Genomic DNA, 15,341 nt, shown 5'->3' on the forward strand with positions numbered 1-15,341 from the left:
TTTGCACTTACCACAAACTGTTTCCTGACATGCCTCTATGAGGTGCCCAAACCGACTGCATTTACGGCACAGTTTGGGCATCCCCTGATAATGAATGTAGCCTCTGTTTTCTCCCAGCACAATCATAGAAGGAATCTGACTTAAGCCCTGGAAGCCGTGTGGATCCTCCCATTGTTTAATGGGAACTCTCCACGCGCCATTCCAGATGCCGTCCTCGTCTAAAACCTTAACAGGCTGGCCCCGAACAGAGCAAAATCTCGCCAACCATATCGCTATGTCATCTCCACTCACAGTTTCATTAAACATTCGAACAATTACCACTTTCAGGGAATTGTCTGTCAGTTTTTCAACTGTGAACATGGAAAGACTGGCTTTTGCCGCTTCAAAACGAGACCAGAAAACATTTAGCAGTGCAGCGCTTTTAAAGCTCAAATCAAAACCACGGTTCTGGGGAAGAGTTAATAAGCAATTTACATCATTTGCTGAAAATCCTAAAACCTTTTGTACGAGTTTCCGTGAGAAATCAAGTCTGGACATCCCCATTAACGTTCCATCATCATTTTTTCTAAACATAAAACGCACGCTGTGGTGCCTCCGCATGCCGGCACGAGCAGCCGACATGGTGGAGGCACCAACAGCCCTTTAAAAATACGTACAACAGCCAATAAATGTCTAAAAGACTGATAGAATAAATAACTAAACTTTTAAAAGGACACTAAATAATAATACAGCAAAATAAATAAATAAAAGGGCACTTTACCTGTGAACGCTAGTGTTTTTCTTCTTCCTAGGCGAGCTGGAAAAAGAACCTGAAGAAAGAAGAAAAAAAAATGCTGTTCACAGGTGAAGTCCAAGATATATCCCTGTCCGGAGAGACTACAACCACCGCCCGGTAATAGTCTATTTCCTTCCAGAGAAGATGATCGCGACCACGCCCCTCTGATCTTAGCCAAAAGGCCGAGAAGCAATTTTGATAAGAACAGATTTTTTTTTCTTTCGAAAAAGTTTTATTGTCACCATTTACATTTTTTCCATTTGCATTTTTACTTTCACACACATTTTTTTTTTTTTTTTTTTTTTTTTTCAAGCACACATTAAAACAAGCCATATAATATATAATAAATACACATGGTAAAATGAAAGAAACAATCATTGTTAAAAAAAATTGATTAAACCACAGTGTTTTGCTTGTTTTTAAAAGTCCATATTTGAGGTGTGTTTAAAAGGTGCGATCGGTTTCAAAAGTAAAATACAAATTTAAAAAAGCAAACAAGCCTCATATGCATGTTAATAAAACCAATTTCATTAATAAAACACAATAAAAACCAATTTATAGGATAAAAACCAAATAAAAAAAAAAAAAAAAACACCTGTGCAGGGGCTCAGTCAGCGGTCAGGTGTAAAAGGGCGCTGCGACAGGCCACTAGGTGGCGCTGTAAGCGGAAAAATAAGAAAAATGAAATGTAAAAGGACCATCAAACAAAGATGGAAACACCTGAAACGCTGTGTGATGGTAGTACCCTCCCCCGTCTGCAACGTCACCGGGCCTCGCCCCGATCGGCCTGACGCTGGCTCTGCGGCGACAGAGAGTACGGCATCGCTCGTAACTCCCAAACGGTTCGTCGCAAAGCCACGTGCTTTATGTCATCGGAATCCTTGGCTCGAGCCGAACGAGATGCAGGTCTCAGATTGGCTCGTCGCTCAGACGAAATTTTCGGGTATTTGGGATTTTGTCGAAAACCTTCTTTTGCAAACTAGCGGCAGGTATTTGGCCCAGTCCCGCCCAGATCAGCACAGAATGCTTCTCTGGAGTCTGACTGTCAATAATCATCCAAAAAAAGTGGAAATTCCATTCACCTTGGCGAGGGGACCTCAAAACGTGCCAAGGTGGTGTGGCCGAGGTGGCTCAAATGGCTATAACTCCAGGAAGGAGTGAGATCCCTTCACCCAAATCGGCACACCTGTGCAGGGGCTCAGTCAGCGGTCAGGTGTAAAAGGGCGCTGCGACAGGCCACTAGGTGGCGCTGTAAGCGGAAAAATAAGAAAAATGAAATGTAAAAGGACCATCAAACAAAGATGGAAACACCTGAAACGCTGTGTGATGGTAGTACCCTCCCCCGTCTGCAACGTCACCGGGCCTCGCCCCGATCGGCCTGACGCTGGCTCTGCGGCGACAGAGAGTACGGCATCGCTCGTAACTCCCAAACGGTTCGTCGCAAAGCCACGTGCTTTATGTCATCGGAATCCTTGGCTCGAGCCGAACGAGATGCAGGTCTCAGATTGGCTCGTCGCTCTGACGAAATTTTCGGGTATTTGGGATTTTGTCGAAAACCTTCTTTTGCAAACTAGCGGCAGGTATTTGGCCCAGTCCCGCCCAGATCAGCACAGAATGCTTCTCTGGAGTCTGACTGTCAATAATCATCCAAAAAAAGTGGAAATTCCATTCACCTTGGCGAGGGGACCTCAAAACGTGCCATGGTGGTGTGGCCGAGGTGGCTCAAATGGCTATAACTCCAGGAAGGTGTGAGATCCCTTCACCCAAATCGGCACACCTGTGCAGGGGCTCAGTCAGCGGTCAGGTGTAAAAGGGCGCTGCGACAGGCCACTAGGTGGCGCTGTAAGCGGAAAAATAAGAAAAATGAAATGTAAAAGGACCATCAAACAAAGATGGAAACACCTGAAACGCTGTGTGATGGTAGTACCCTCCCCCGTCTGCAACGTCACCGGGCCTCGCCCCGATCGGCCTGACGCTGGCTCTGCGGCGACAGAGAGTACGGCATCGCTCGTAACTCCCAAACGGTTCGTCGCAAAGCCACGTGCTTTATGTCATCGGAATCCTTGGCTCGAGCCGAACGAGATGCAGGTCTCAGATTGGCTCGTCGCTCTGACGAAATTTTCGGGTATTTGGCATTTTGTCGAAAACCTTCTTTTGCAAACTAGCGGCAGGTATTTGGCCCAGTCCCGCCCAGATCAGCACAGAATGCTTCTCTGGAGTCTGACTGTCAATAATCATCCAAAAAAAGTGGAAATTCCATTCACCTTGGCGAGGGGACCTCAAAACGTGCCATGGTGGTGTGGCCGAGGTGGCTCAAATGGCTATAACTCCAGGAAGGTGTGAGATCCCTTCACCCAAATCGGCACACCTGTGCAGGGGCTCAGTCAGCGGTCAGGTGTAAAAGGGCGCTGCGACAGGCCACTAGGTGGCGCTGTAAGCGGAAAAATAAGAAAAATGAAATGTAAAAGGACCATCAAACAAAGATGGAAACACCTGAAACGCTGTGTGATGGTAGTACCCTCCCCCGTCTGCAACGTCACCGGGCCTCGCCTCGATCGGCCTGACGCTGGCTCTGCAGCGACAGAGAGTACGGCATCGCTCGTAACTCCCAAACGGTTCGTCGCAAAGCCACGTGCCTTATGTCATCGGAATCCTTGGCTCGAGCCGAACGAGATGCAGGTCTCAGATTGGCTCGTTGCTCTGACGAAATTTTCGGGTATTTGGGATTTTGTCGAAAACCTTCTTTTGCAAACTAGCGGCAGGTATTTGGCCCAGTGCCACCCAGATCAGCACAGAATGCTTCTCTGGAGTCTGACTGTCAATAATCATCCAAAAAAAGTGGAAATTTCCATTCACCTTGGCGAGGGGACCTCAAAACGTGCCAAGGTGGTGTGGCCGAGGTGGCTCAAATGGCTATAACTCCAGGAAGGAGTGAGATCCCTTCACCCAAATCGGCACACCTGTGCAGGGGCTCAGTCAGCGGTCAGGTGTAAAAGGGCGCTGCGACAGGCCACTAGGTGGCGCTGTAAGCGGAAAAATAAGAAAAATGAAATGTAAAAGGACCATCAAACAAAGATGGAAACACCTGAAACGCTGTGTGATGGTAGTACCCTCCCCCGTCTGCAACGTCACCGGGCCTCGCCTCGATCGGCCTGACGCTGGCTCTGCAGCGACAGAGAGTACGGCATCGCTCGTAACTCCCAAACGGTTCGTCGCAAAGCCACGTGCCTTATGTCATCGGAATCCTTGGCTCGAGCCGAACGAGATGCAGGTCTCAGATTGGCTCGTTGCTCTGACGAAATTTTCGGGTATTTGGGATTTTGTCGAAAACCTTCTTTTGCAAACTAGCGGCAGGTATTTGGCCCAGTCCCACCCAGATCAGCACAGAATGCTTCTCTGGAGTCTGACTGTCAATAATCATCCAAAAAAAGTGGAAATTTCCATTCACCTTGGCGAGGGGACCTCAAAACGTGCCAAGGTGGTGTGGCCGAGGTGGCTCAAATGGCTATAACTCCAGGAAGGAGTGAGATCCCTTCACCCAAATCGGCACACCTGTGCAGGGGCTCAGTCAGCGGTCAGGTGTAAAAGGGCGCTGCGACAGGCCACTAGGTGGCGCTGTAAGCGGAAAAATAAGAAAAATGAAATGTAAAAGGACCATCAAACAAAGATGGAAACACCTGAAACGCTGTGTGATGGTAGTACCCTCCCCCGTCTGCAACGTCACCGGGCCTCGCCTCGATCGGCCTGACGCTGGCTCTGCAGCGACAGAGAGTACGGCATCGCTCGTAACTCCCAAACGGTTCGTCGCAAAGCCACGTGCCTTATGTCATCGGAATCCTTGGCTCGAGCCGAACGAGATGCAGGTCTCAGATTGGCTCGTTGCTCTGACGAAATTTTCGGGTATTTGGGATTTTGTCGAAAACCTTCTTTTGCAAACTAGCGGCAGGTATTTGGCCCAGTCCCACCCAGATCAGCACAGAATGCTTCTCTGGAGTCTGACTGTCAATAATCATCCAAAAAAAGTGGAAATTTCCATTCACCTTGGCGAGGGGACCTCAAAACGTGCCAAGGTGGTGTGGCCGAGGTGGCTCAAATGGCTATAACTCCAGGAAGGAGTGAGATCCCTTCACCCAAATCGGCACACCTGTGCAGGGGCTCAGTCAGCGGTCAGGTGTAAAAGGGCGCTGCGACAGGCCACTAGGTGGCGCTGTAAGCGGAAAAGAACTAATATGATTTGAAAAAGCACAACGAAAAACAAACATGGAGACAGCTACAGCTAGGCTGCAGTCAATCCAATCGACTTGCAAAGTGAGGTCTGTGCAAAATTCGAACTAAACCACACACCAGGGACCGATATTTCAAGAGCGTAAGTGATTTTGTTTCATGAGCTCAAAACACATACCCAGCATGTGGCAGGACTCATCATTCTGAAACTAAAAAGTAACTGAGATAGATCTTTCTGCTTTGTTTCACCAGTTAATTCAGGGGAGAGCGCGAACGCAGTCCCCCACTACCATAAATTATGCAGTCGAGATTCCCACATTTGGGGAATTCGCAGACGCGAGCCCGAGCGCCGTGCAATGGCCGCTTTAGACTTTAGACAGCGCGGCCTGCCGATTGGTCGCGAGTCCACAGTGAGCCAATCAGAGGGCCGCGCTGTCTAAAGTTCAGACGGCGCGAGCCATTCAGAAGGCCGCACTGTCTAAAGTTCAACGGCGCGAGCCAATCGGAAGGCCGGGCTGTCTAAAGCTTGGGGATGTTGCGCTAGCGCTCCTCGTCCGTCATCCGAAGTTAGTTTGTTTGGTAAGTTATTATAATGTTAGAATATCCACGCAAAGTTGGTTTTATTCACATCAAGTCAGAAATATGATCGCGTTTGGGGTGGTGTCGTGCCGCTCGTGTCCGTTGTGAAGGTCGATTTTGGGGAAAAAAAACCTTATTTCCTTTACAATTAGCAATGCTAATAAATAAATACATACTCTTTTATATATAATTATATTTATCGCGATGATTAGTATTAGTAGTTGTTAGATCATTTTGCCAAAAATACTGATAGAAAAAAATGAATGCACTTTAAGTCACTTGTTTTATATAAAAGCGTCTGCCAAACGCATGATTGTCATTATACACATAGACGTGTGCGTGTGTATTTATATTTATATATATATATATATATATGTGTGTGTGTGTGTGTGTGTGTAAATGTATTATGTGTGAATGTGTCATTCTACAGAAATTTGTATTTTTATGTCCCTAGCCTTTACAGGAATATTACAATTTGTTTTTAATATTTAAAAATAAAACAAAATAAAAGACCTTCTTGCGCCATCAATGTAGCACTGTGTTTTTAACTAATTATAAATAATTCCAAGCATCACAAAACTGCTTGCCCCCACAGCCATGTACAGAGGGAAATTGCTTTATTTTTAAGTACAAACCAGTTTTTCTACCTTTAAAATACAATAATGTATTCATATTCAGTTATCAGAAATTCAGACATTTGTAAAATGCATTTTTTAATGAAAATTGTCACTGGTGTTACCTTGTTTTCGTCTTTCACACAAAATAAATAAAACAATCTCCTGATTTCTTGCATTTTCATTATTTTTCTGACTCTGAATACATATTCAGAAAAAAAAGACAAAAATGGTACATGTGGTCTTGAAATAATTGCACAAAAAAGCTAAAAAGACAAATAATTAAGCTGTCATTTATATGCATTCATAAAGTCAACAGGTAATCTTATAATCTTGTCTAAGTTTAAGTGTTAGAAAAATAAATGCATTTTAACACTTTTTGCCATTCCAAAAGTGGATGTTTCTGTAGAATGACCCATATATATCGTTGTGTAAGGCAAGGCAAGTTTATTTATATAGCACATTTCGTACTCAAAGTAATGAACAGTAAAGTGTAATGTACATGAAGACATGAAAAAAATCTAAGTCCATTAATAAAGAGGAGTGTAAAAAAATGGAAAGGAAACGAAGTATTGAACACCTTCAAATTTATTCAATACTTGCTTGTGGACAAATTTTTCCCTGTATCATCATGGTGATTATAAGAGACTGTTTCCTACAGGTGTGTTAGACATGGATCCCTTGTTTCCCACCTTGTGCATTTTAGACACAAGTGTGCCACAAAATAGGCAACAATGCCTTCTTAAGGCTTCAAAGGAGGCCAAGGCACTGGCATCTCGCAACACATGCTATAATAGAAAGACAGGCCAGGATAAAAAGACAGCTTGTGAGGAAGGTAATATGCAATCGATGTGTTTCCACCCTATGTTTACACTGCAGCATAAACTGTTTTTTTGAGCCTATCATTAAAAAAAAAAAGTCATTACAATTTATCTGTCTTCAGCCAAAAAGAGATGTCAGCCCCTTACCTTGACTCCATCAGAGGTGCAGTACCTTGGTCAGCTCCAGATTACATTTGGAAAATACAACGGCCAAAGTTTTAAATGGCTGATGGAGAACGATGTTGGCTACATTAAGTAGTAAGTATGCTGTACTTAACAGAAATAACGTTAATGAATAACCAATAATAACCAATTAATTATGTGATGTTTTAGTCTGCTTGATATGCACATAAAAGAACGTCGCCATCATGAAAGAAAAGCAAGCCCTGACGAGTGGGTAAAGGATCTCCTGCTGAGGTATGTGCAGCTGTTTCCACAGGTCTCCTGCCACCTCGAGATTAATGTGGACAGGGCCATTTATGGGCAGGGCCGCTTCAGGTCATTCACATTCCAGGAGATGTGGCAGTGGTACAGCCTGCACAAGTCTCTTCAGGCTGACCCACAAGCCGGGACCGACCACGAAAGGAAAATGGCAAAGGAGGCACACTGCTCTGTGCAGCAGTGGCTGGTGATGAAGGTGGAGGACATCACCACCAAGTCACTGAAGCGCTTCAGGCAGTACATTCTCGACAAAGAGGTAGGCTTTTTTTATGGTGCCTTTAAGAAAAAACAAGCCACAACATTTAATGCAAATGTCACCCACCCGTACATCACAGAAACCTCCACAGGACAGGGACCCTCCCGCAGCAGCTGCCAGCTCCAGCTCATCAGGGTCCAAAGGTGATAGTGGCTGGGCGGATGACGCTCTGCTGGTGGAAGCTCTCACCTCCTTTGAAAGACAAGGTTTATATCGCTTTATTAATGTCTTGAATTATTCATGTCATGTCATGAACCTTGTATTAATTAATGCAAAGTCCAAAAACACTGTGTGTGCTGATGACGACAACTGTCCACATTTAGCAGCTGGGGAAGCTGTGGGTAGAAAAAGGTCTCCTGAAAAAGAGACCCATCCGGATCCTCCAAAGAAGCCATCCACAGGCTACATTTCACCGTATGCTGTAAGTCCCTAGTTTGTACTGTACATCACAATTACCTGTTACCTCCCTGATTCCAGGTGGGACACCATAAATGGGTAGGGGCATGCAAAAGTATGCTTAGGTAAATGAAAAAGGTTTTCACTAATACACTTACGTTAAAGGCTCCTGCAGCAGCTCCTGCATCTGCTCCTGCATCAGCTCCTCCAGCAGCTCCTGCATCTGCTCCTGCATCTGCTCCTCCAGCAGCTCCTCCAGCAGCTCCTGCATCTGCTCCTGCATCTGCTCCTCCAGCAGCTCCTCCAGCAGCTCCTGCATCTGCTCCTCCAGCAGCTCCTCCAGCAGCTCCTGCATCTGCTCCTGCATCTGCTCCTCCAGCAGCTCCTCCAGCAGCTCCTCCAGCAGCTCCTGCATCTGCTCCTGCATCTGCTCCTCCAGCAGCTCCTACAGCAGCTCCTGCATCTGCTCCTCCAGCAGCTCCTACAGCAGCTCATGCATCAGCTCCTCCAGCAGCTCCTCCAGCAGACACAGCACATCCTGAGGTAACGGTCTAAGTAGTCAGTGGTTGTTAGACAAGGAAACTGTTTAGGTGTTTATTACATAAGAATTTGTCTCTGTTATACTACCAGGTGACGCTTGAGGGTTGGCACAAAATGTGGGAGTCTGGTCCTTATGGGCTCACCAGCGCAGACATAACATGGCTGAAGGAGGATGCTGAAAGGGGACTTTTTCAGAGGGCAATGTCTTATAAAGACAAGCACGGCAGCACGAGGTGGAGGAAAGTCCTGAAGGACAACAGAATGTGGTTTCACCCTCCTGAATTTCCTGGAGTGGTGGAAGGGAAAGTCCCCTCAGCAGACTCCTTTTTTCATGGCTCCGTTTTCTTCTGGAGACCAGTCGGAGTGTGGCGGTACAGTCTTCGATGCCCAAGGTCTGGCTGCCCGGCACGTCCTAGTCAGAAGGCCTTTCTCTACCGTTGTGGGTATTCAAAAACTGTCAGGCAGATCTGCCACATGTCTGGCTGGTACTCCATGCTGACAGAAGTCCTGGCATGCAACGCTTGCAGAAAGGCTGCAAAGGAGTCTGAGGAACACTCCATCGGTCGGTTCCTCTCATGGGATGCGTGCATCCTTAACCAGCTCAGTCCAGCACACAGAGCGGTGTTCCCTGCTGTCTTGACATTACGGTGAGTTCTCTGCATAATTCCACAATGATTTAAACCTAACCCTAAAAAATGAAATTCTGAGATTTACAGGAATCCAAACACTGTGCTATAATTTTAGGCGTGGCGTGGACAAGCAGGTTATCCGCCTGATGAGGGATCGCACCGAGGGCAACACCATGGCCAAGGTATGGAGGCAGGTCCTGGAGAGCCACTGCGAGGAGTACCTCCAAAGAAAGGACTTGTACACCACCCTCCTCAGCCAGTACAAAAAACCTGGGAAGATCACACGTAAGTTAAGAGCTAATTGTTTTCGTGTCGCATATTACTGCAGATTTCCATCTGACTTCAGCACAGCAGGAGACCTCACTATAATAGGAACAAATCTCCCCTCCATCCAACTCTTAAGGTTTGTTTGTTTTCACCACCAATAATGAAGTCTGCATCTGTGTGTTTTTTCTGCTTTTAGGGAATTTTTGCCAACAATTCCAGCGACCACCAGCGAGGAGAGAGCTGCCATGTCCAAAGCTGTTGAGAAAGGCCTTTCTCATCGCAGAAGCAGATAACATCGAGGACTACCGCACACAGATTATGTCTACTTTTGGCAAAGTCCCCAAGTACGACTCCACCAAAAAGGTAAATTAAACACAGTCTGACAAATGCAAACAAACAAACAGCAGTCTGATTGTAAACATACAGGATTGTCCATTTTTACATCAATGGGAAATTTGAGTCAATAAATCGTAGTAATAACTAGTATGGGGGAATGTCGTGGCCTAATGGTTAGAGAGTCGCAATCGAAGGGTTGTGAGTTCGAGTCTCGGTTCACTGTTCACTGCTCTGTTTGTGTGTGCACTATGGATGGGTTAAATGCAGAGCACGAATTCTGAGTATGGGTCACCATATTGGCTGAATGTCACGTCACTTTCACTTTTTCACTTTAAATATAATATTTTGGTTTGATATTGATGGCTGTTTGGAGAAATATTGCATGTTACATAGGATGTATTTTTGGGACCAGTCTTAAAGTTCTATAACTTTCTGTGCTGGGATCAGAATAATCCAGTTTTTTTTTGGAACAAAAGTAATCAAATTTTATGAAAACATTTTAAACACAAATTGAAGACTTAATCCAGATCAAAACCAAGATTGGATTTTTTTTATCTAATCCGAATTCAGAATCCTTTTCTTTTTGGCAGCCCATTTTCAAGATTTGTTCCACTCTGATGGAAAAAATCTGATCAGATCACTTATGAACAACTGGCCCCTGACGAAACTAATAACCCAACACTGAAAAAAACGAGGAATGAATGAAAAATAATAACGGATGTTTGAATCTCTTTGTTTTTTCGTTATCAGATCTGCAAGAAACTTTCCGGGGATGGAAAGGGCACGGCGGAATGGTGCACCAACGTGGCCAACGAGCTGGGCCAGATCCTCACGTCAGTCCTGACTTGTGAGGAGTCGCTGGACAAAATGCGGCCAATGGCTGATGGCCTCATGGAGAGGTACAGAAGAGCTGACGAGGCACCTCCCGAGCTCATGTATGTGGATCGCGGCTGCTGTCGCATCCACGGCGTGTCTTCTGTGGAGCAGCTCTTCAGCGAGTGGACTGACAGGGGTATGCTGGTACGGCTGGACATCTTTCATTGGATCCATCGATTTGATGCAGCCTTACGGACGGATCACCATCCGAAGTACGCCCTGTTTAAGTCCGCCCTATCCGCTGCGGTCTTCGCCTACAACAAGGACGATGTGGCTCTCCTGGTACAGGCGACACGTGCCGGTCACCCAACATGCTATGCTTCCCTGACTGACAGCCAGATCGTTGAACTACATGTAAGCAAGTCAGACCTCAGCCATCATGTCAGGAGGATCACGTTGGGTGCCCAGGAAACCTGTGCACGTGTCCAGAGTGCCATCGGCATCTTGAAGGGAGCAGCTGGTATGGATGAGAACCAGGTCCACCTGTTCAAGGACGCTGCGGCCATTGACCACATATGGGAGAACCAGCAGAAGCACCTCGAATGCATCCAGGATCCGCCGGGGAGAAACATGTACACCATCACAAAGTATGTGACCCGTAACGGTGTGCGTCTCCCACGATACAGCACAGTGAGAGGGAGCAACAGCCTGGAAGGCTTTCATTCTTTTTTGCCCAGCATGATCCCTGGGCCCCACTGTGCTGCTGTCCCCTTCCAGGTGTATCTCCTGGCTGGCATTGCACGCTGGAACTCAGACAGGGAGTCAGCCAGCGTCAAAGGCCAAAAAGGGAGAAAGCACATGGTGTACGTCTCCCCTCTGGTGCATAGGCTGAATGAAAGGTGTCAGGAACTGTTTGGGGAGGTGGAGGAGGCAAACTACAGGCCTCCAGTTCCCGCAGGGGATGAGCGGATCGGTTTGGAGTATCTGTTCTCTCAGTCATCAGAGCCTTTCAGTGCTCCAGACCATTACGCTCAGACCAGAGAGACACTTCGAGCGGGTGAGGATGAAGAGGATGAGGTCTCTGTTGCTGCGGCAGAGGAGGAGGAGGAGGAGGATGATGTGGGATACAACTCCGACAGTGAGGGTGATCGTCTTACTCCTCTGAGGAACAGTCTGTGCCTCACTGACCAGGTAGCGGCTGCGGAGTTTGATCCCTGTGTGGAGGATGTGTGCGGTCCCAATCATCTCCCTGGATACCAACACGTAGAGGATCTGTGCAATGTCCTTGTAGAGATCGCCTTGGAGGAGGGAAAGCTTGCGATGAGTGACTCTAACAGGCAGAGGGTCATCAGGGCCTGGAACAAACTTGACCTCCACGATCGCAGCATCCAGCAGTTTGACAGCCTTTACTCGGCACGCTGGGGCAATGCTCTGTTCGGCCGAACAAGTGGAGATCCATCTGAGGCATCTTTGGTGCAAAAGCTGAAGTTCAGCAAGCGTTACTCGGCCGCCCACTTGGTTGACTCCAGAAAGAACCGCCTGATGTACTGCCTTATTAAACAGCTATGGCTTCATCCTGGTTCTGGAGGAAAGGGTCAGGGGTCACCACTGAAGCATCACATCACAAAAATGTACCAGCGTGTGCAGCAGAGAGTGACTGTGGATGACGCTGAACTCAGCAAACTTGGCATTCCAATACTAAAAATAAATTCAAAATGTGTTAGCGAGTTCATCAGGAGGCAGGAGGCCTTGTCAGCCACAAATGTGACGGATCAAGGTTTGGCTGTCCTCCGTCGTCATCAGAGTGTTTCTAGCACCAGCCAGCCCCCAGCGATCGAGCTTCCTGACGAAAGACCACACACCAGCCGACCTACAGTACAGTATCAGGCCACTGAATCTTTGGCAGGGACCAGAAAGCTTAAACCAAGACTACCACATGTCTCCTCTCTGGCCCCCGCTCCTCCCCCTCAGCTGTTACCTGCACCAGTCCAGACCATGCGCATATCCACGCCAACTCAGCTGATGGGTGCACCCCTAACAGGACCTCCTGCAGTTTCCCTGCCGCAGGCATCCATTCCGCCACCGTCGGCATCAAGATCGACGTTCTACAAGAGAAAGAAAGCAGAGCGCAGTGGCATGGAACATCCAGCCACTGTAAAAGTATACATCTGTGCAATGTGTGGCCAACCCACTCAAGGCCACAAAAAATACAGGAAAAAGACCTATTGTGAAAGTTCTAAAGCATCCACGTCCAAAGACCTTGCTGGACAAACTTTTGAGAATTTTGAAGACTTTAAAAAAGCAGTGGACATTCTCCTGGGCTCTCAATCTCAGGCTTCAGAGTTTGTCTAAGCCAAGTGCTTTTTGCTCTACATACCACTCGACTTTTATCAGTGTTATTTTTTTTTTTTTATCAAATGTTACATAGTTGATTGTTTTACTGTTTATGTTGTGGTTGTGACAGTTTTACAGTTAATTGCCGTTTAATAATGGTTTACAGCACTTTACTTGTTTTATAATACTGATGTCTTTTATTTTATTTTAAGGGTAAAAAGTATGTTTCAAGGTTTTTTTTTTACTTGAATGACTGACCTGGAATACTTGACCTGGCATAATGTTTATTATAAATAGATCACCATTACTCTAACTGTTACTAGCATCTATATTAATATAACTTTTGATAATATGGAGATATTGATTACAAACTATTGTGTAAGCTTTTGTTTCGAGCAGGTCAAACAACACGTTCAGAACCTTTTTCCTTTGCACTTTTAACAAAGTGAGTTCAGATAATTGAGAACAGTGTGATGTTTGTTTTTCTAAATGTGGGAATGACTAATAAATTAACTTGTACAACTTGTATTTTCTGACTTCCTCTGATCTTTATTTTAATTCAGCCACACATCATCAAAATCCATGACAATAATATGCAGTCCATTTTTATAATAATGTCCCCCAGTAAGTCTGGCACAGGTGGTTGAAACGTCAATGGCTTCTGACTTGGCTCCTGTGCATTGTTCCAAGCCTGCATGCAGTGTCGTCAAAGACACCTTTGTCCTAATGTTGTCAAAAGGGATGCCATTGGATTTCTCCCACAACCGCACTCAACAATCAAGCTCCACCTGCAACACACACATAACACTTGGTTATTATGGAGTAAAAAAAAAAAAAACAACAACAAAAAAACTATATACATTGTTTGCATATGTATCACTTACAAATTGGGGTGTGGTAGATCATATTACAAGCTGTAAAGCCACAAAAGTGACAGATTTTTTCCCCAAAATTCTCTGTACAGTGTCCAAACTTTTTTTTGGGATGGGGTTTGTAAACTAGGTTTACTAACATATGATCATCACTCATCATGAACTATTTTTGGCCCCAAAACAAAGAAAGTGTTTAGAAAGCACTAACAATCACTCTACGATGGTTGTTTTGATGAGGTAAGCACAAAAGGGTGTGGGAGGACCTACGCGTGTGACCTCACTTCATTCATAATTTGGCTGTAGCCATTCCACCAATCCCGTCCCATGTGTGTCTAAATGTCCAGATGAAAATTTGCACTTCGTACGGTCCCAGGGCCCTAGGCTGCAGTCAATCCAATTGACTTGCAAAGTGAGGTCTGTGCAAAATTCGAACTAAACCACACACCAGGGACCGATATTTCAAGAGCGTAAGTGATTTTGTTTCATGAGCTCAAAACACATACCCAGCATGTGGCAGGACTCATCATTCTGAAACTAAAAAGTAACTGAGATAGATCTTTCTGCTTTGTTTCACCAGTTAATTCAGGGGAGAGCTACCATAAATTATGCAGTCGAGATTCCCACATTTGGGGAATTCGCAGGGGTCAGCATGGCCGTAGTGCAATGGACAAGCCTCGCCCTGGGTGAACCGCCTTCTTGATCATGGTGTCTCCCCTGCCAGGTAAGTATGAAGACCCAGGCGGCCAGCCAGAGGTACAATTTGCGTCTCTACCATCCTCACCAACGGTTAGCCCTCCGTAAACCCCAACAAAGGAAGGATGGGCGACTTCCATTACTGGCCTGGAAACTGCTTCCCAACGCTGGTTTTAGTTGACTCCCTTTAACCAAACACACCGAATTCGATACATCACCTCGTCAGTGAAAGACTCTGAGACCTCAGGTGGGAGCATCGTTAGTGGAAGAGTCCAACACCTCAGGGGGGTGCCTCAGAAGAGAGTCCGCAATAAACCACAGGACCTGCAAAGGCAGACCTCATTACTTGCTCTGCTATTCGTCACAATAAATGGCATTCCCAAAAAAGGGAAAGCACACCGTTCCTGGGGACACTGCAATACCAGGCCGATGCGTGGAATGGACGGAGCAAGCCCCGGCTCCAGCTCCGTGATCTAAAAATCCATTTAATATGTAGTCCCCAGATGGGGGACGTATCAGATATTAAACTGATAAGAACAGATACTACACTTGATCTTAGCCAAAAGGCCGAGAAGCGATGTTGATTTGATGCAGCGGGGAAGAAGCCGGACACGACGATGCCCATCTCGGCTTTGGTAAGTCTTGGAGACCTGAAACGCTGTGTGATGGTAGTACCCTCCCCCGTCTGCAACGTCACCGGGCCTCGCCCCGATCGGCCTGACGCTGGCTCTGCGGCGACAGAGAGTAC

At 46.2% G+C, this 15,341-nt stretch overlaps 2 protein-coding genes and 3 non-coding genes across 5 annotated transcripts; 1 reads left to right on the forward strand and 4 right to left on the reverse strand.

The window, feature by feature from the left end:
- Nucleotides 1–5,257: 5,257 nt before the first annotated feature.
- Nucleotides 5,258–5,422, reverse strand: LOC132118765 (U1 spliceosomal RNA). Its single transcript, XR_009425987.1, has one exon. It is a non-coding gene; the product is annotated as a U1 spliceosomal RNA (small nuclear RNA).
- Nucleotides 5,423–7,117: 1,695 nt separating this feature from the next.
- On the forward strand, nt 7,118–8,174 carry LOC132117822 (uncharacterized). The gene is made up of 4 exons (XM_059527127.1): nt 7,118–7,271; nt 7,347–7,710; nt 7,790–7,916; nt 8,034–8,174. The coding sequence occupies exons 1-4, from the start codon at nt 7,243–7,245 to the stop codon at nt 8,141–8,143; spliced, it is 630 nt and encodes a 209-aa protein (XP_059383110.1). The 5' UTR covers nt 7,118–7,242; the 3' UTR covers nt 8,144–8,174.
- LOC132117823 (putative uncharacterized protein DDB_G0287113) lies at nt 7,762–9,127 on the reverse strand. The gene is made up of 2 exons (XM_059527128.1): nt 8,265–9,127; nt 7,762–7,902 (listed from the first exon to the last, which is right to left on the reverse strand). Exons 1-2 carry the CDS (start codon nt 8,531–8,533, stop codon nt 7,896–7,898), a joined length of 276 nt encoding a protein of 91 aa, XP_059383111.1. The 5' UTR covers nt 8,534–9,127; the 3' UTR covers nt 7,762–7,895.
- A 5,340-nt stretch (nt 9,128–14,467) lies between these two features.
- LOC132118754 (U1 spliceosomal RNA) lies at nt 14,468–14,629 on the reverse strand. Its single transcript, XR_009425981.1, has one exon. It is a non-coding gene; the product is annotated as a U1 spliceosomal RNA (small nuclear RNA).
- Nucleotides 14,630–14,981: 352 nt separating this feature from the next.
- Nucleotides 14,982–15,172, reverse strand: LOC132118798 (U2 spliceosomal RNA). Its single transcript, XR_009426018.1, has one exon. It is a non-coding gene; the product is annotated as a U2 spliceosomal RNA (small nuclear RNA).
- Nucleotides 15,173–15,341: the final 169 nt, after the last annotated feature.

This window comes from Carassius carassius, chromosome 37 (assembly GCF_963082965.1).
Source record: "Carassius carassius chromosome 37, fCarCar2.1, whole genome shotgun sequence".
Classification (NCBI taxonomy): domain Eukaryota; kingdom Metazoa; phylum Chordata; class Actinopteri; order Cypriniformes; family Cyprinidae; genus Carassius; species Carassius carassius.

Excerpts from the sequence above, each read along its gene's own strand:
- LOC132117822 (XM_059527127.1), top strand. The coding sequence starts at position 7,243 with ATGGAGAACGATGTTGGCTACATTAAGTA. Across the intron at positions 7,272-7,346 it reads GATGTTGGCTACATTAAGTA|TCTGCTTGATATGCACATAA; the intron begins GTAAGTATGCTG and ends GTGATGTTTTAG. Across the intron at positions 7,917-8,033 it reads CACCTCCTTTGAAAGACAAG|CAGCTGGGGAAGCTGTGGGT; the intron begins GTTTATATCGCT and ends GTCCACATTTAG.
- LOC132117823 (XM_059527128.1), bottom strand. The coding sequence starts at position 8,533 with ATGCAGGAGCAGATGCAGGAGCTGCTGGAGGAGCTGCTGGAGGAGCTG.